The 19,593-nt window shown below is 47.4% G+C and overlaps 1 protein-coding gene across 1 annotated transcript in view; it reads right to left on the bottom strand.

The window, feature by feature from the left end:
- LOC135900843 (uncharacterized) overlaps positions 1-19,593 on the bottom strand; it is a 715,897-nt gene that overhangs the window by 294,498 nt on the left and 401,806 nt on the right. Inside the window, exon 7 of the mRNA XM_065430427.2 lies at positions 16,145-16,386. Within this exon, the coding sequence (XP_065286499.1) occupies positions 16,145-16,386 (242 nt within the window). The remainder of the gene's footprint in view (positions 1-16,144; positions 16,387-19,593) is intronic.

Raw genomic sequence — 19,593 nt, 5'->3', positions numbered from 1 at the left:
AATGCAGCCGCTTGGTTCCACTTCTCAAACCTGGCAAATCACCGTTAAACTTGTCATCGTACCGCCCCATCGCTCTGGCCAGCTGCATAGGGAAAATAATGGAACGAATGATTTTGACTCGCCTGGAATGGTACCTGGAAAGTTACAACGTGTACCCAGATGCTATGGCTGGCTTCCGGCGTGGGCGCTCATCCATAGATAATGTCATCGATTTGGTTACATTCGTTCAGCATCAAAAACGCCGGAAACGACTCACTGCTGCATTATTCCTAGACATAAAAGGCGCCTGTGATAATATAGCACATTATGCCATTATAAATGCTCTTACTGAAGCCGGAATCGGTGGCCGCACTTTTCAGTGGCTGTGCAGTTATTTGACCGACCGGCATTTCTTCGTGATGACCGAGGATGGCGCCACGACTCAACACCAAACTTGCCGTGGAGTACCACAAGGCGGAGTGTTAAGCCCGACGCTTTTCAACCTAGTGCTCGTTGGCCTAGTCCGATCCTTGCCCAACACAGTTCAGGTATCAATATATGCCGACGATATCTGCATTTGGGCGTCTGCCGTAACACGGCTGCAGGTACGAGCACGGCTGCAAAAGGCAGCTACGATAACATCTCTGTACTTGCGAAAACAGAACTTAGAGCTGTCTTCAGAGAAATGCTGCCTTGTTACATTCACTCGGAAGGAAATGAAGCGTTACAGTGTAAAGGTCAATGGGCAAGCAGTAGCAAATGCACGAAAACACCGCTTTTTAGGGGTAATTATTGACCGAGACCTATCATGGAGCCCGCATGTTTCATACCTGAAGAAGAGATTATTGACAATAATACATCTCCTCAAATTTCTCGGCGGAAAGTCATGGGGCACTTCGGTGCGGTCAATGCTGCAGCTGTATAACGCCTTGTTCCTCGGCTTCGCAAGATACAGTCTCCCTGTGATTGGCAACACCTGCAAAACAAACCTGCGTGTACTCCAGGGACTACAAGCTCAGGCCCTAAGGACGTGTCTCGGTCTTCCAAGGTGTGCGTCTACAGCGGCAACGATCGTCATAGCTCGAGATCACCCAATATCAACGTACTTGGCAACCGACGCTCTCAGGGCACATATTCGGCACATTGCCCGATTACCTTCTCACCATCTTGCCGCTCTACCCACAGAAAGGCCACACACAACTTTCAGTCGTTTAATTGATGCCAATCGCCCCTCATTGCCATCGAACTACATGCCTGCAGCAAGACCATCCTTACCTTTATGGTGCCTGCACAGACCTGACATACGCCTCACCATCCCAGGAATCATGAAGAAAGCCAACATGTCCTCGTTTGCCCTTAAGCAGGCCACGTTAGAACATTTACATGAGGTGCACAGTGGCCGCGTACACGTTTACATCGACGGTTCAGTTACATCTGCAAGCGCAGCTGCCGCTGTGCTGATACCAAGAAGATCCGTCAAGATACAGCTAAAGACGTCACATGTATCATCAACGACAGCTGCTGAACTCGTAGCCCTGCGTGCGGCTCTTCATATTATTAAGGAGGAACCATCCCAGGCATGGTCAATCTTCTGTGATTCCAAGGCAGCCCTACAGAGTGTACTCTCAGCACTGCGCCATGGATCACATGAGCAGCTCGCCGCAGAGATCAGAGAAGTCCACCATCGACTAGTTGACGAAGGACACGATATAATATATCAGTGGTTGCCTAGTCACTGTGGCATACATGGCAATGATCGAGCAGACGCAGCTGCCCGATCTGCCCATGACGGCGTCAACTGCGTTGCCATTCCTCTTTCGAGAGCCGACGCAGCGAAAAAACTTGCCACACTTGCGCGTGACCTGACATTAGCCCAGTGGAATTCATCCGATTTCACAAGTGCACGCCTCCATACTCTGGACCCTAATTTACAGCTCCATATTCCGTACGAGCTTCCACGACGTGACTGCACCCTTCTTATCCGTCTATGGCTTGGAGTAGCATTTTCAAATGCCTACTCTTTCCTTATCGGCATGGCCAACAGCCCACTGTGTGACTTCTGCGGGTGCAACGAAACGATCGAGCATCTTCTTTGTCAGTGCTCTCGTTTTAACCCACAAAGAACTGTCCTCTCAGCCACCTTAGACAAACTGGACAAGCGCCCTATGACAGAAGACAAGATCCTTGGAACCTGGCCTACGCGAACATCAGCGCGATCCGCTATGAAGGCGCTGCTGCGATACTTGAAAGACACGGGACTTTCTGACAAATTGTGACAGTACACTGTGTGGCGCAGGGCTGTACGGTGACACTGCGTAAGACTAGGAATGCCTTTGCGGGTTGCGTGACCGTGCCCACAGAAATAGTTCGTGTGTACGTGCGTGTGTGTGCTTAGGTTTTTTTTTTCCTTTTTTATCCTTCTTTCTTTCTCACCTATTGCATCCCCTTTCCCTTCCCCCAGAACAGGGTAGCCAACCGGAGATAATCTCTGGTTAACCTCCCTGTCTTTCCTTTGCCTTTCTCTCTCTCTCTCTCTCTAACCCAACCTAATGTTCACCTAACCTAACATTAACCTAACCAAACGTGGTCGAGACGAAAAGACAATAATCGTCACGGCGTTACATTAGGCCGTGGCGTTCAACCATGGTTGCTAAGGCACTGTGCGTTTACTTCACTAAAAGCGGACCACTCAAAAATTCTCTTGAAAAGTTGCGGACAGCAGAATACGAAAAGCTTGCCAAGAGCGAAGATACTGCACCAGGAGAGCAGGCCGGGCCTCTACTACGGCGCCTACTGCTCCTCCAGGAAAATCAGTGATGTTTTCTTTTCTTTTTCTTTTTTTTAAGGTAAAGCGCCGTAAGGGGCAAGAAAGTTCTAATGCGGCATGATTGACTCAGCACCAACCGTGACTGCAGGCGCGAGAAAGTCTGTCCGACGTACCTTTGGACACAGCGATCACCAAATGGGGCGTCCTCACCGCACGGACAGCCAGCGTCGGAGCGTGAAAAAAACTCGACCCAACTCCGCAATGCCGGCATGCCTAGGGGACAAACGAATACAATACGAGCACAGAAACTTCTCCAACGTAGTGCCCAGACAAAGCCAGATATTCAAGGAGCAAAAGCCCCCATATTTTCTCTCTGGCACCTGCTCGTATTCACGCCTGCGCACAAACGTCGGACGATCCCTCAAATGACCGTCTCGTGGAAAAACGTTAGGAGAGTGCGTTAAGTCACGCAGCCAGCCTTGGCAAGCGAACGCTCCGTGAAGCCCATACATTTACTCAGTGATGGCTCAACACGTGACCTCTACCGTCCGGATCACGGAGCAACAATCGAGATTTGCCGAGACGTTTGGTTTCCAGTAGCTTTGCCATTAGTTTTTATTCGGTGCTCGCTTGTTCGGCTGCCCTACCGTGGCTCCGCCTGCACAGCGGGAACACTAAAACCAAACGCGCACTTTGTCGTGCAATCACGTGTTGGGCAACCAGGGTTGGCTTCAGTCGCGTTGCGCGATGCTCCCTCCTCTTTTTCCTGCCTCCATGGCGTGGGCAGCGTGGGCGCGTGGGTCACGTTGTTCGACAGGTGCTCTTCGAGCTGTGATTCTGCGCTGTGCAATCGTGCGTGTGTTCGCGGTGAGCTCACCTGCTTCCAGGTGAGTGACGAAGCGGATAAACAAACGAAATGGCGGTACGACGTTTCCCCATGCTGCGGCATGGCGAAGCATTGGTGTATAGGGTATACAGGCGCTGATGTCATTCAAAACAGGTTAAAAGCTCCCATTATGTGGCGTACACCTAAAGCAATATAATAATAATTATTTGCTAAAATTTGTAAGTGAGCCAGTTACGGCAATTTTATTAGCGTGACTTTCTTGGCAGCTGTAGTAGCTACCTGGGAACAAGAATGCACCATCCAGCCGTACTGGTCATTGGCGAACTCACTTCGCTCAAAATCTCCATTTAACTTCCTTGGCGAAAAGGGAGACCACGAGACACGGAGCGCAACTCCCTTGACGTAAAGACGAAGGAGTTAAATGGAGTTCGCGGGTGGCCGTGTGACAGGGGTATTCTTTGCAAGATCCAACAGAAGCCCCAGTTGTAGCTAAGCGCATCCTTTCCATGTTGAAAACAGCCTGTGAGGTACACAAGCTCAAGCGGGTACACAAGCACAAATTATCGGCGGCTATTCGGCCATTCACAAGTGACACGGATGCGCTTGTATGTTTTTTCACCTGTGATGAACTCAAACTACACCCTCGAGACTTAGCTTTTCGTTTTATTATGAGCAACCAATGCTGAAAGAAATTTCCGCATTGCCATTTGTTTGGCGTGTTGGTCAAATGACTTGGAAAGCATATTAAGCGCCAGCGAACAGGACAGTATACAATTGTGGTGTCGTCTCCCTTCTGTCCTTGTTCGCTGGCGCTATGTATATACGCTTTCCAAGTGCTGAAAAGTTCGCGTGCTAACAGCAACGCCGTAACACACAGCCTAGCGAGTGCAAGGAACAATTTTCAGGCGCACACGCTGCCCCGATTTTGGGTCAGCATGTTCAGCGCTCATCTTGAGGCACATGTGCAGCTCCTGACCCGACTGAAGCCCTCCATACACGTTTCCGTCGAAGCGGCGGTGGCGCGTGGATGGAGGGGCTTTAGACCCGACTGGTCACCGGTGTGCTGGAACGTAGGAGCGCATGTGTTCTCGCAGCGTGCATGACCATGTGAAGAGCTTGGCTTAGGGTCTCTGGCTAAAAATGCAAATGTTGATGCAGACGTGCGTCTGATATCGTTCAAAACGTATAATGACATTTTCATGGCCTCTATAGACGGCGGGAGCATATTTTAGTACTACTGCATAGTGCCTTCTGGTCAGCGCTGGTCTCCCCATTGTAAGCTATACGAGCTGCTGGGCTCTGTGATCGTCCCTCACAGAGTCTCTAAAGAAACTTGCCGACATGCTTGGAGCAGCGCACGTTTACTTGATTAATTTCTGCGTAGGCCCGCATGAACTATACAAGATAAAAAACGAGAAAAACAACAACAGCAAAAAGAAAACAAAAGGAAATCCGGAAGAACGCTGCGAATGGATGTAGTTGACCACCGCCTGGCCCTCAGCGTAGGGCGTTACATGGGTGATATGAAAGCCCATTTCTCTTCACACAGCCTCCATACTATACTGAGTTAATTGTTATCATTTGTCAGCATGGTCGGTTCATCGTACACGTCGAGGCCTAGAACTCGGACATCTAGGCAAAACAATGTGATACCTCGAATTTTTCTTTTTGCACGAATTAAGATTTCCAATTTTGCGTAGTCGCCAGTGTTTATACAAGGTAGGCCGCCAAGACCAGTCAATCTGTAAAGAAAATATTCTATTGATTCTAAGCGCCGAAACCACGACATGATTATGAGGCACGCCGTAGTGGGGGACTCCGGATTAATTTCGACCACCTGGGGTTCTTTAACGTGCACCTAATGCACGGTACACGGGCGTTTTTGCATTTCGCCCCCATCGAAACGCGGCAGCGGGGGCCGCGGATCGATTCCGCACCTTCGGGCTTAGCAGCGCAATGCCACAGCCACTACGCCACCACTGTGGGTCCCAAGCCAAACTCTAATAGACATGCAGGATACCGGATCCAATTCGGCGCGTTCTCTGCGGCTGTCCAGATAATAGAGAGCTTCAGTTCAGGAGGTGCATGCGGCTTGCGTACCCCAGAACTCGAACTCTGCTCTTGCTTGCGCACAAGCGGTTTGCATGCGCAAGCGGAACGCAAGCCCTCGGGTAAAACTCCCCAATGGCATAAAAGCCAACAGGCTCGACCCGATTTCGCCTCACTTGAACCTTTGCCCGCGTTCAGATCAAAATATCTTGCGAGCCTGGAGCGGCGCTGAGAGCCTTCGGTGGGATACAACGGTGCTCCTGTTATTCTTGCGCGATAGCGCCTTATAGGACTAGGGCCTTTAGAACAACTTGATAGGCACCTTTGACGGCTGAATTGTCGGCACGCTAGCTCGGTATGTCTGCATATCCCACGTGGAGGTGCGTGCACATGCACCCTTCGTCAAAAATGCACGGTCTACCGAACCTGCGGCGAAATCTTGCTCGGATCCTTATCGTGGGCATTATATACTATTTGTCTAATGCTTCGAAGCTCCGGAGGAGCAGGATGGTAGTTCTCATCACCCTCATTCCCAAGCAATGAACAGGGAGCAGAATTACGATTAAGCTTCTATAACACCCGTACTCATACAACTAGGTTATAAATTCCTGTTTGCTTAAATAGCGCAAGGAAGGCGAAGGCAGAAGGGAATACGACAGGACGTGCGTATTATCTTCTGTCTTCGTCTTCCTTGCGCTATTAACGCATACATGCATTCGTACTAACTAGTCCAGGTTTCAACTACTATAAGCATGCATTCCTGCAAATGTTGTACATAGCCCTCTCTGCTCTGTCGTAGCCGTCTTCATTCCTCTCTTTTTGGCTTCCCGTCTTCCCTGACCCTACGACTAGTAGGAAGGCAAAGCCTTGTGCGGCTCTTCATTTTTTCACCCATTAATCGAATATTTGACAATCTACAGTATCACAGCCATCGTCAACGTAACGCTGAATGTGATGCTTTTTTTCAGACTGCAAAAGCCAAGGTGAGTTCTCTCATGATCGCAGAAGGCTGTTGGCTCTTCTGTCACAATATAGTTTACCTTGAGTCGGGCAGTTACAGTGCCCACGGCAAGGAATTTCTAAGCCCTTGCGCCCCGCAGGTAGTGATTTGTCAGGCGGGCATTGCTTACCGATTCGTGTAATCCAGAAAAAATAGCGGTATTGCGCTATCCGCACGTGGCAATTTTTCAAAAAATCTCCACAGCTAACAACAGCAACAACCAAAAAAGTTTCGCGGTATATTGTGAATTCCATGGGGCCTAAGCTGTTAAGTGGTAACTTTAGCTTGAACAACTGAATGAAATACCTAACTACTTTAATTAGTTCATGCAGCGCCAGACAAGTGTTATTGCTTAATGACTTTTTAGCGACTACAGTACAAATCTTCTAAGTTCCGTGCCCTCTCTGAGCCAATGCGCCTGGCGGTCACTCTTGAATACACAAAGATGACGTTATTGTGTAATAACGGATGGCTATAGTTTCGCATCGTTCATCACCGATAATATTTGGAGGGAACAGACGAAAATTCAGCCTAGAAGGAGCCAATGCCTCCAGGGAAGAACGAAAACTTATCTTTTCGTTGTTAAATTTGAGCGCGTTCATAGGAGTTGTGTACTTGAATGAGCAAAATTTGTGAGAAGGGGGTGAAACAGCGTAATCTGTTGGGTAGCGTTGGAGCGCCCCTTCCGAGCGGAAACTCAACATACAACACTCAACCAGGTTTGTGCAATTGATTGATTCAAAGATACTTGTGTGCTTCCTGCAAGCTTTGTTGGAAGAAACCAGTTTTTATGGACCACTAAACTGTTCACCGAGGACGTTGTGCAAACAAGAGGAGAAACACATTTAGCTCTTCTTGGGAAACACGGGATCCGGTGAACGAAGTGCTTGGCAGTCTGAACAAGTAGCGCGAGAAAGCGAGTCAACAAGCGCAATCGTACGGGGAGAAAAAAACGAAGAAAACGGGAGGCAAGGCAATATCAGCGAAATTCGGCGGCTTGACGGGCTTCCTTCGTATTTTCGAAGCGCGCGCGACCGTCTACGCTGTGATATACGGCCCCGGTTGTTTCTCCCTTCATTTCGTTTCAGGAACGTGCCCACAGCTGATTTCATTTCGCTCGGCGATCTCAAAACAAGAAAAAAACGGACAAATTTGGGTTGCTTTCTTTACTTCCTATAAATCTCCCAACCCCCGTCGTCGGACGTCGGCGCTGCTGGGTTGCTGCTGCTGCTGCTGGCGCGCGAATGAAACGCGACGTTAGAGCTTTGACGCCGCCGCTCCGGCATCGCAGGTTCGGCGCGAAACGATCAATGACAACGGCGTCCAGGCATTCGGTTCACGCGCGGTCGCCCGCGCTCTCGCCCTCCGAGTCACGTATGACTGACGGCGGGCGGCCTTTGATGGATGAGAAGACAATTGCGGCCGAAAGACGCGCCCGGACAGCGGGGTGCGCTCGGGTGAGCCAGGGAAATCCCGAATCTCGGCCTCACGTGAGCTCCTCGCTCTTTCTTTCCTTTTACTTTCTTTCTTTCCTTTCTTTCTTTTTTTTTATTGCGCTGTTCGTTTCATTCCAGCCGCCCTTCTCGTCCCTCCGACACGTTAGGCAGACGGAGAGACTCGCCTTTCGGCATGGACAACGGTATGGCGGTCGAGAGGCGCTAGTCGAGATGGCTATCGATGTGTACGTTCCGGAGGAGTACTGCACCACCTATGGGATACTAGTCCTAGGAAGAACGAAGAGTGGAACTAGTATCGTCGAGTACGCACGCCTGCTTAGACTTGAATTAATTCAGACGAAGTTTTCAGGAATAAAACTGCAACAAGCATACCACAGCTCTAGCAGATGCAAAAAGAAAAAAAAGAAGAAACTGGCGCTTTATATTTAGGAAAGCAAACAACTATATTTTGTTGTGCGTGCCGTCCACGGGGGAAAACAGGGAGCACTTAAATAATGTGTACTGAAACATTATCTGACAGGACGTACGCCATAGAAAATCTAAGGACAACATAATGTAAGCGGCCATCGAAGCATTTCACATTAGGCGAAGAGCAATGTACATCAACGTGCTTTCATGTCACTTCTTGAGATGGAATTCTTATCAGATTACTGTTTTGATTTACGCTCATCATATGAATCCTTGTTCTTTGTGGGAATGATCAGATACGCTGTTTGCTTTCTTTGATCGGTATTGTTTTGTGTTGTTGGTTGGCTTTCGGTTTCTTTTATGATCTCTTGATTGTGGGATGGCAGGCAACGCTTAAAATCGAATGCTTTCCATTAATAAATTGCGCATGGTAGTTGGCGTACGTCGTGACAATTTGTCTTCCACACAAGAATCGCCATTCACGCCATTTACGCCATTTTTTAGATTATGCAGGGTGTCCCAGCTAACTTTAGCCAAGGTTTAAAGATGTGCAGAAGCATTCTAGGCGAACGCGACCAAATGCATGTTGTCGGTACTGTATGGAGCGACTGATACTATTTTAATACGATTATCATTCTTGGGCGTTTCTCATTGTTCGCACTCACCTGCACGCCATGCATTTTGGAGGCCAAGCGCAGGCTTCGCGGCGGCGCCGCTAGATGGCTCAGCGTGCCCGTAGGGAAGCGCGAGAGGTGTGCCCGGCTGCATCACACGGTTCATAGGCACCGGTGCACCACCGGCGCAATCTCAGAAACCACACAAATGACTACTCGTGAACTTGGCGGCGTCGGTGCTACAGGGAATCGCGAAAGGGGAGCTTCGCTGGAGTACGCGCCAGATACATGGCGCGTCTCGGTGATGGCAATACGTTGTGTCGACATATTGCTTCAATGATAATCACATTACCCTCGACAGTCATCGTGAAATAGGTTCTCCTGGAATGTTTTTTCCTGTATTCTGCTTAATTGCATAACTAGTCAAGATTAATTAACCAACATCGAAAGTAATAACTTTAGGAGAATACCCCTAATGAGAAAGTTGTAGAGTATTTTAATATGCCTCCTGCAGTAGCTCCTAACCTCCTACTTGTTAAGAAATATTTTTTCTGCGTCTTAAGGAAAACCTTCGAAATATGAAAGAAAGAAAAAAAATCACCGACGATTACGATACTCCCTAATGCAGATTTTGAGTGCATATTTTACTTGTTTTGAATTCGTGGTACATTGTGGCAAATAATTTGATTCTGAATGACAGGGTCCTCTTGGCGGCGGCGCTGAGACTCTGTTCGGGCAGCTCATTTACCAGAAGCGGCAGACGTTGCGTCGACATATTGCTTCAATGCTAATCCCATTACCGGTTGCATCGCTCATTGTTCAGAAAGAAAGCGTGAATGCGGAGCGCATTCTCTAGCGGCGGCGGCGCAGGCGAAGTAGCGCATGCGCAGTCGGTCTGAAGCCCACGCCAGCAGTCTGTTTCCGTGTATGGTATCAGTGGACGCACTCGCTGCATGCCTGGTCGCCGTCATGAAGCACGTCTCGTGCGGCACTCCGCTTTCCTCCTCACCCTTTCGCCATACTCTCCTCTTCCGCTTTTCTCCTCTCGCTCTCTTGGCTCTCGCTGCATTGATCCGCTGCTGCTCTCGGCATTCGCAGTTTCATCATTCGCTGTGCTCGTTCGCTTGGTTACGCCGAGGGACGCCCACGCTCAACGTAGGAACGGGCGCCTAAGAATTGCGCTCTAGAACGCAGGACATGACCATTTGCGCACCACGATAGCAGTGCTCTGAAACTTCCCGGCGTACGAACGTATAACCCGCCGTGCTTGCTCAGTGGCTATGGTGTTGGGCTGCTGAGCACGAGGTCGCAGGATCGAATCCCGGCCACGGCGGCCGCATTTCGATGGGGGCGAAATGCGAAAACACCCGTGTGCTTAGATTTAGGTGCACGTTAAAGAACCCCAGGTGGTCCAAATTTCCGGAGTCCTCCACTACGGCGTGCCTCATAATCAGAAAGTGGTTTTGGCACGTAAAACCCCAAATATTATAATTATTAGTATGAACGTATATGTGCATTTAGCTTTGTGTGCTGCCACTTAACAAATCACAGGGCACCGACCCAGGCACTGATTGCACGATATACGCTGGTGACGTGCTTCAATCGCGGCGTTTCACGATAGCGATAATGATGGGGACAGATTCTCGGACGGTCAACTTTCGGCAATATCACTTCAGTACACGCTTATTGACTGGTTGAGAAAAAACCGGATGAGCTGATTGGCTGTTTGAGCACTACGTCACGCGAAAGGGATAGTATCGCCAAAAGTGATAGTCCGAGAGTACGTCCCTATGGATAAATACAATGAACGAAATTGCGCGGAGACGTGGCTGATTCCCAACGAATGGCGTCTCCAGCAGCTTATCTGCGTCGTCCTTGTGTGCGGCGGGATTAGGTGGCACTGAGTCACCTGATGCCCGTCCGCGGAATTTGGTCCGTCATGTGAATGCAGCTTAAGCAGACCAGGCAGTACACCAGGCTGAATGCGTTGTTCGTTCTTATTCAAGAATGTGGTGCTCCTGTAACAAACCTTGCAGGTAGGAGTGCGCCACCATCCATCCTTTCTCTGCCTCGTTCACGTTCTTCGATGCGTCGGTGGTGATAATTAAAAGAGGAATTTACCATGGCGTTGTAAGCATTACAACGCTACTCGCGTCACCGAGAAGACGGATGCGACCAGACGCACCTCTTTACGCGTGCTTTGAGAAGGGCTAGAGCAGAACATTGAGAGCACTGGAACGCTATTGGGACAGTGGGAAGGCGTATTTACTTCATTGTGGATCAAAAATGCTTGTGTAAGGAACAATAGACCGGAGACATTTGACAGAGGGAATGTCAGTGAGTGACGGCACTCCGCTGAGACTGTACATCGCCGTGAGGTTGCTTGTATAAATGCATTCAACAGAAGAAGTGTGGGTACCCTCTGCCTTTTAACATGTCGTGCGCTCTCAAAAGTAAAGGCTCTCGTATCTCTTTCTGAAAGATTTCATAACTAAGAATCACTCTTGTTGCAACGTAAATCTATCATGCCACAATGATACCTATAACTGCCCAAGAAGCTACATCTGCTGTAGCGTGCCTCCGAAAGAAATCTCCGCGCATGCATAAAAGTACGAGGGCGATGGTTACACTGATGCAAAGCTCGCCTTACGAGACAAAGGCGTGGCGTGCCGTTTGTAGCGGAGAACTTGTCGCAGCATGAAGTTCGTCATGGTCGAACAGCGCTTCATGCCGTATTTAAAGAGTTCTAGGACTATTAGATTATTTAACCAATGTAGGTCACCGCAGATGCTGCGGTGCAAACTGGCAGTGAAAAATATAGAGCAGTCCGGTTAATAATTTGCCGCCGACGCAGCCATCGCTCCTGGCGGAGGCATGCAGGGCTCACGCACGCGTATATATATATATATATATATATATATATATATATATATATATATATGAGTCATTCCATCTCAAGTGTACTCGGTGTTTTATCGACCACCTGCGATTCTGCTGAAAAAAATCATACTGTTTTACCTCAAAGTGCGAAGTAATTATTCAAGCGATTTTCCTTGAAAAAAAAATTTCTAATGCCCTGAGGACGCTTTGAAGATTGCGCACACAAGTGAAACTATGCCAGGTAGAAAAATTTCTACAAAGTTATTGCTTTGACCTGTTACTGCGAATATTTCTTGAAATAGTCGCCAGACGGTGCTCTTTCGTGACTATTGTCGTTTATTACTTTTTGTTTTAATTTACATAATTTTTAGCCGTAAGGAAAAGTCGACAATTGCCCCTTTTTAATATTTTTTATAAAAGAAAGTAACGTTTCCACGAGGAATATATTCACAATAGGGGCTTGGTATGTGTGTATACTAGATGATAAAAATATTCGTATAAGAAATAAAGCCTAAGCTTTTGCTTAATGTCATGGTAAATATGAAAAAAATTACGTTCTGACTCAATTTGTGGCTTCATTTTCGCAATGTAGCGTTCCAAGTAAAAATATGGCATAGTCGGCATCGGATAGTATGGTTTTCTGTCTATCTATGTACAAAGATTCAAAAGATTAAATTTTGTTTTAAGCGAGAAAAAAATTTTTGAACTGCACAATCACAAGGTTGCGCGGAGCATCTCTTTGCTTCGCCTTCACTGCATAGCACGTCGGCCGGTGTTTCAGTCTCGCTCATTTTACGCGCTTCTTCCTTTTCTTTTTGAAGACGAGGTCTTTTTTGGCGACTTCAGGTTGATTTGCGGTTCGTGGGGACTGAGTTTCTGGCCATTGTCATCTTGTAAGATTATATAATTGCAGGCCTTCTAGTGCACGTAGGACAAAAAATAGGCGTCTGAGTTAAGCTTGGAACGAAAAAGATGCAGAAAGTTAGTGTGCTACTATATACGGAGAAGTAACAATGCCTAATGGCGAAATAACTTTACATGTGCCCGTTCGCACAGCATGCGCCTAAAACCGGAACCGGTAGTGTGGCTCTACGAAAGATATGGGCCAATCCCGGAGAGATTGCTGTCTAAAATTTTTGGCTGATCCCAAAGGCAGTACACTATAGACAACAAACCACATGGTGCCCTAATGCGCCATGGAGGACACTTTCTTCGATGACCACCGCTAGATGTTGAGTCGTGTTCTTTTCTTTTTTTACCCAGCGCTTCGTTTGCAAATATTTACGATTCCCAAAATAAAACATTACAAATAGAATATACGTTCTCATGGCGGCTTTATTTCGCACGGCATTATTTCAAACTTACTTTGATATAACTTACTATACCTGCCCGTCTTGTCTCCGTTCGCGTGTAGCCTTCCACTGTAAGCACAGTTCACTTCGATACTCGAACTATTTCTGTGGTTGAATAGGATGTAACCCCAGCGAGAATTGAAGTCGGTGAGAAAGGCTTAAAGGGATGAAACTTCCGTGTGCCTTTTATAGTAGTCACTTTGCTGAACCGCGGGGACAGCACAATTTTTCTTTTTTGAACAGTTTCCTTCGAAACCCAAAGAATAGTTATCCCTTGGATACTCTCCTTCGCCCACGTGAACAGCTGGTGTGGGGTCATGATTTGGTCACGAATTGGCCTCTGAAGACTTGCTCGGGCTGCTAGCCGTTTCACGGTGCCGCCAAGACCGTCACAGGCACTCTTGCCATGAGCTGTAGCATAAAAATTCCATTCTGCACCAATTCCGAAGTCATCTTCGTGATTGCAGAGGTTCACAAGGTTCCTTTTGTTTTTGTACTGTGCTGGAACTGCGTCAGAAAAGTAGAGGATTTTTCGTAGATGTGGCAACTGTTGCTTAAGTACTGTCACAACTTCTGCCTGGAACGCGGACACTGCAACGGCGTCGTGCTCTGTACAGTCAGAAATGACAACGTAATCAAGCCGGCCAGTGGCCTTTTTCGTTGTTTTAGGTTTAGCAGAACGCCACAAATCGCCTGTTCGTTGAATAAAGCCACAGTTCTGGTTCCTGTTCTGGCGCGTTTTTAGTGACTGGTGGCATGTTGATCGAATTTATTTCACCGTATTTTTTAAAAATTACGCGTTATAACTTCTCCGTATATAGTAGCACACTAACTTTCTGCATCTTTTTCGTTCCAAGCTTAATTCAGACGCCTATTTTTTGTCCTACGTGCACTAGAAGGCCTGCAATTATATAATCTTACAAGATGACAATGGCCAGAAACTCAGTCCCCACGAACCGCAAATCAACCTGAAGTCGCCAAAAAAGACCTCGTCTTCAAAAAGAAAAGGAAGAAGCGCGTAAAATGAGCGAGACTGAAACACCGGCCTACGTGCTATGCAGTGAAGGCGAAGCAAAGAGATGCTCCGCGCAACCTTGTGATTGTGCAGTTCAAAAATTTTTTTCTCGCTTAAAACAAAATTTAATCTTTTGAATCTTTGTACATAGATAGACAGAAAACCATACTATCCGATGCAGACTATGCCATATTTTTACTTGGAACGCTACATTGCGAAAATGAAGCCACAAATTGAGTCAGAATGTAATTTTTTTCATATTTACCATGACATTAAGCAAAAGCTTAGGCTTTATTTCTTATACGAATATTTTTATCATCTAGTATACACACATACCAAGCCCCTATTGTGAATATATTCCTCATGGAAACGCTACTTTTTTTTATAAAAAATATTTAAAAAGGGGCAATTGTCGACTTTTCCTTACGGCTAAAAATTATGTAAATTAAAACAAAAAGTAATAAACGACAATAGTCACGAAAGAGCACCGTCTGGCGACTATTTCAAAAAATATTCGCAGTAACAGGTCAAAGCAATAACTTTGTAGAAATTTGTCTACCTGGCATAGTTTCACTTGTGTGCGCAATCTTCAAAGCGTCCTCAGAGCATTAGAAATTTTTTTTTTTCAAGAAAAATCGCTTGAATAATTACTTCGCACTTTGAGGTAAAACATTATGATTTTTTTCAGCAGAATCGCAGATGGTCGATAAAACACCGAGTACACTTGAGATGGAATGACCCCTATATATATATATATATATATATATATATATATATATATATATATATATATATATATATATATATATATATATATATATATATATATATATATATATATATATATATATATACGTGCGTTAAGCATACATGAAACAATTATCAACCGATTTGCCGTGCCCGAGCGTTGATGTACGAGCGAGTGGAGCATATATCCTGGCGTATATATAGCGCCTGCAGCAGCGCCAATCCAAGACACTGGGGCAATTGTAAGTGCGTGTCGACTCAAAACATACCGATTTCTCTGCAACGCAACGGTGACGCCGTCTGTCTCCGTGCAACTTCTTTCGCCGTGCTTTTTTGTTATCAGTAGTGGTGACAGATGCCAACACCATTCTATTGCAACGATATCTAGAGCTGCCTTTATGTGACCAGTGGCTAGGCCTTCATACCTCGATATCGAGAACCAATCTCAGGATGACCGTTGAGATAACGTCCGAACTTTGCTGCCGAGGTGAGATAAAGCGCCGCGAACCTTTCGTGAAGGGCGCAAACGGGTTAGGAACAGCTACTCGATCGGCCTGAAGCGGGCCAAATGCCGCCATGTCAGGCGACAACAATTTTCGTTGCAACTGGAAGACATACCACAACCATCGAGAAAAAACTGCTTCTGTGGTAAAAGTATTTGCGTTGTTAGACTAATAGAGCACTTTGAAAGTTCGTGTGAAATCACGCGCTTTTAGCTTGTCAGTGGTCCAACTGTGGGACAGTGCAGGCTGTGGCTTGTTCACTCAAAACAGGGATCATGCGCCTCACACCCTACTTTCCATTAGTGTAGTGTCTGCTCTTTGCCTTAAGAAGTATACTGCGCTCATTCTACTTGGGCGCCCCAGCGTTGACAAAATCTATTACTTACCATTCTTATGTTCATTTATGTACAAGCAGACACTTTGTTTTAGTAGGTTTGCGCGTTGTGGGGGAATGGCGTGACAATGTCCGGCATCAACCAATAATGGGTGGAAAAGCTGCGCATTGAACAAAGAAAGCGCCGTATACCGGTGAGAGGGCGTGCAGTGGTGGCGGGTGCCGACGACGCGCTTGTGCAGCGTAATGGCATTGTTGAGCATGTTGAGCAGGAAGTCGACGCCCTCGTCGGCCAAGATGGCCAGGAAGCTGGGCCGGCTGGCACGGGACGGTGGCTCGGCGTCGGCCGCCGGGTCGCGGCCGCCCGACCGCCATGACCACCACCAGCGGCCCGGCGGTGGATCGGGGGCCTTGGGCACTTTCCAAGGGAACACCTGCGCACCACAACATGGTCACCAAGGAGGTAGGCTTCTTACTTGCTACATCAAGCGTTGCCCGAAAAGAAGAAAACGCCTGCGCAAGCCAAGGTACGAGAGGCCAGGCGATATCAAATATACGCAAAAAAAAGACGATTAGTAAATTGTCAAGCCCAGTGATTAAGCATGATATGGTTTCAGCTCCCGTTGTCGGCGACCTTCAAGTGTCATTAAGCAAAAAGCCAGAGCCGTTATCTGGGCGCTCAAACGAGAACATCCGGGCAAGTTGCGAGAGCAAAACGAGATCATCCGGGCAACCGGTCAAAACTTAAGAAAATGCGGTATCAGGACTGCATTACATACGCCAATTGCTGCCCAAAGAAGTTACAGAAGATATTGCTTCCGAATTCTTCCTAACGTTTGTTCACAATATCACTCAATCTATTACTTCTAGTGCGCTGAAATTTTATTAGTCATTTCCAATGGCGACGTTCAAAAGGCAGATACTTGCCACCATACACTTCATTGTAATCTTTTGGCGCTGAGACAGGGTTGCCTGCGCACTTTTGAACGCTAGTGGTCCATGAGTTCCGCGGCGCGGGTTTTGCGTCGCCTCGAGAGATGGCGCCACGCTGCGTGGCGCCTTATTCGGGCGCTTTTCTTCTTCCAGCTGAACATGTGCCCTGTCTCCCTGGCGTCTTCGCCGCCTGTCATGCCGCTTTCAGCTGATTTTCTTCTTCGAGCTAGGCGACATCCATATGAACCAGTGCACAGTATGGCGTGGTGCGATGTGGTGCGGTGTGGTGTGGCGTCGTGGGGTGGGGTGTACCGTTGGCAACACGCTCTACCCTGATTTTAAGATTGTGGCTAGTATCATCTCCAACCAATCTGCTTTCACGGTTGCCATTTCATGCTTACATCTACGGTCAATTACGGGAGAGCCAGCAATTTTTGTCACTAGAGCTCTCTTGCGAGATAATCATGTTTTTATGATGGAACAAGGGCGGATATTGACATTTGATTGTGTACTATTTTCATTTAGGTAACGTATTTTGTGCCTCTATGGAAAATCGAAGGCCCTGAAGTCTAATGATTTTTTGCGCGACTTGGACGTCTATTTCCTGGGCGGTCGTCACGTGGTGCTTGTTGGGGACCTTAATTTTGTTTAAGAAACGCGAGCAGATGTGTAAAGCACGGGCTCGGGTCGACCTGACTGGAACGCACGGGAAATGCATCGTCTCGTCCAGCCCTCCTGTTGTTGGATACATATGGACTTTTTCATGGATCTTCGTTTGTCCACACATGGTGACGTGGCGTGTCGTCAAGCAGGTTAGATCGTGCCTATGTGCCAAGCAATTAACCTCACTATGTCTCACAATTTGATGTGATAACTTTGCTTTCATCTCCTGTTTATATATCCGATCACAGATCTGTTATGCTTGAAGTTTGCTTCCCTCCTTCCTCATCAGTAATGTCGTGGCGCCTCGACATTCGCGTTGTTTGTCAAGAGTCTCGCGCGCCTCTCTTTCTGGATCTGACCCAGAGTTATGGGACGCACTAAAGTCTGCATTGTTCAGTTGAAGGAGGTGCACTCAGACAACGTATGTCCGAAGGATTGGCGGGCACTGCCACGAAGCTCCGCAGTGCCCTTCGGGTCAATCGACTGACTCCGCTGATGCGGTCATGGCAGCGTGAGCTACGGAGGCGTTTCCAGCGCCTAATCACAGCGTCGTCTTTGTCAGGTGCTGCTTGCGATGCAGACATAATCCGTGTGCACACCCTGAAGTTCTGCGCTTTGCAAGAAACTTGCTTTTTAGACAACGGAATACATTCGGTTCTGTGCCCGCAAGAGCCCCTCCTGTTATCTCGCCTCCAACGAGTGATTATTCGCTCTTTGTAATGCATTTTGAAAACATGGCGCGTACGGCTATGCAAATGGATCATGGTGCTCAAGGATCTCGTATAATGCTTAGTGGGCTGCCTCATGTTACACCTGAGGTCGCTGACCGTCTTTGTGCACGACCGTCAGCTGATTAGGTGAATGCGGCATTACCTTCCATGAAGCGTGGCTCGGCCCCAGGGCCGGACATGTTGAGTTTTATCTAACCCTCTGGGAAGTTAGTGGTGTCACTTTCGTGTCTGTTATCAGCCGCTGCTCTGAGAACTTTGAATTCCCGGTTAGTTTTCGCAACGGTCGCATTTTCTGATACCTAAGCACGATCCATCATCAGTTTGTCCAAAGGAATATAGGCCAATCACGACTCTCAACGTTGTCTACAAAACCTTCAAAGCTGTTGTCACTCAACGCTTGGGAAGCCTGATGCCTTCCTTAATAGGACCCCATCAGGCATGCTCGGTCCCTGGCAGAGAGATACATAGTCTCTCGTTCGTTACGGGCGACATAATGACGTACGCACCGACCAGGTCAGCACGGGGTCTCTTGGTTTCACTAGATCAAGAAAAGGCCTTCGTTCGCCTTGAACAAAGCTACATCTTTAGTGTACTGACATCGTTTGGCTTTTCGTCAAATTTTTTTGAACTTATTAGGAATGCCTGTTCAAATATCCGAAGTACGTTGTTTCTTGATGGTCGTAAAAGTGCACCATTTCCGGTTACTCGTGGTCTTCGCCCAAGGGTGACCCCTATCCCCAGTACTTTTTGTACTCAGCCCTGAGCCATTTCTGCACTCGGCACTGAAGGACGCTTAAGTGCGCAGTCTCCCACTGCCTGGTAGTGGTGTTGTGACGCCTTCGCTGATAACATCACATTGTATCTCAGGAAAGAAGATAGCTTATCCTGTAGCCTTGGAATTTTCGCTGAGTATGGAAATATTTCAGGCGCTACACTAAGCTTCTCAAGATGTCGTAATTTGTTCATTGGATCCACACATGCATGCCTATTCTTTTCCATCTTCAGAAGACGCATTCTATTCGTATTTTAGGCCTTAATTTATCACACATATGATGGTACATCAAACTCTGTGTGGCTTTCAATACTTGAAGATGTAAGATGAAATATTCAGGATGTTCGAGGGCACTATTTACCTCAATTAGAAAGAAGGTACTTAGCACAGTCTGTATTTTGCGGCCATATCTGGTACGTTTGTCACGTTGTGCAGCCACCCTTAAAGGATGCTAGGTCATTGCAGTCCCTTATTGTTTCCTTCTTCTGGTCGGGCAGCACACATCTGGTCTATTCGCTGCCGGCTGCTTGCTCTGCGATTTC

The sequence above is a fragment of the Dermacentor albipictus genome, chromosome 1 (genome assembly GCF_038994185.2).
Source record: "Dermacentor albipictus isolate Rhodes 1998 colony chromosome 1, USDA_Dalb.pri_finalv2, whole genome shotgun sequence".
NCBI classification, from domain to species: domain Eukaryota; kingdom Metazoa; phylum Arthropoda; class Arachnida; order Ixodida; family Ixodidae; genus Dermacentor; species Dermacentor albipictus.
Note: the sequence above shows the minus strand (reverse complement) of the source record. Positions and strands in the feature narration are given on the sequence as shown.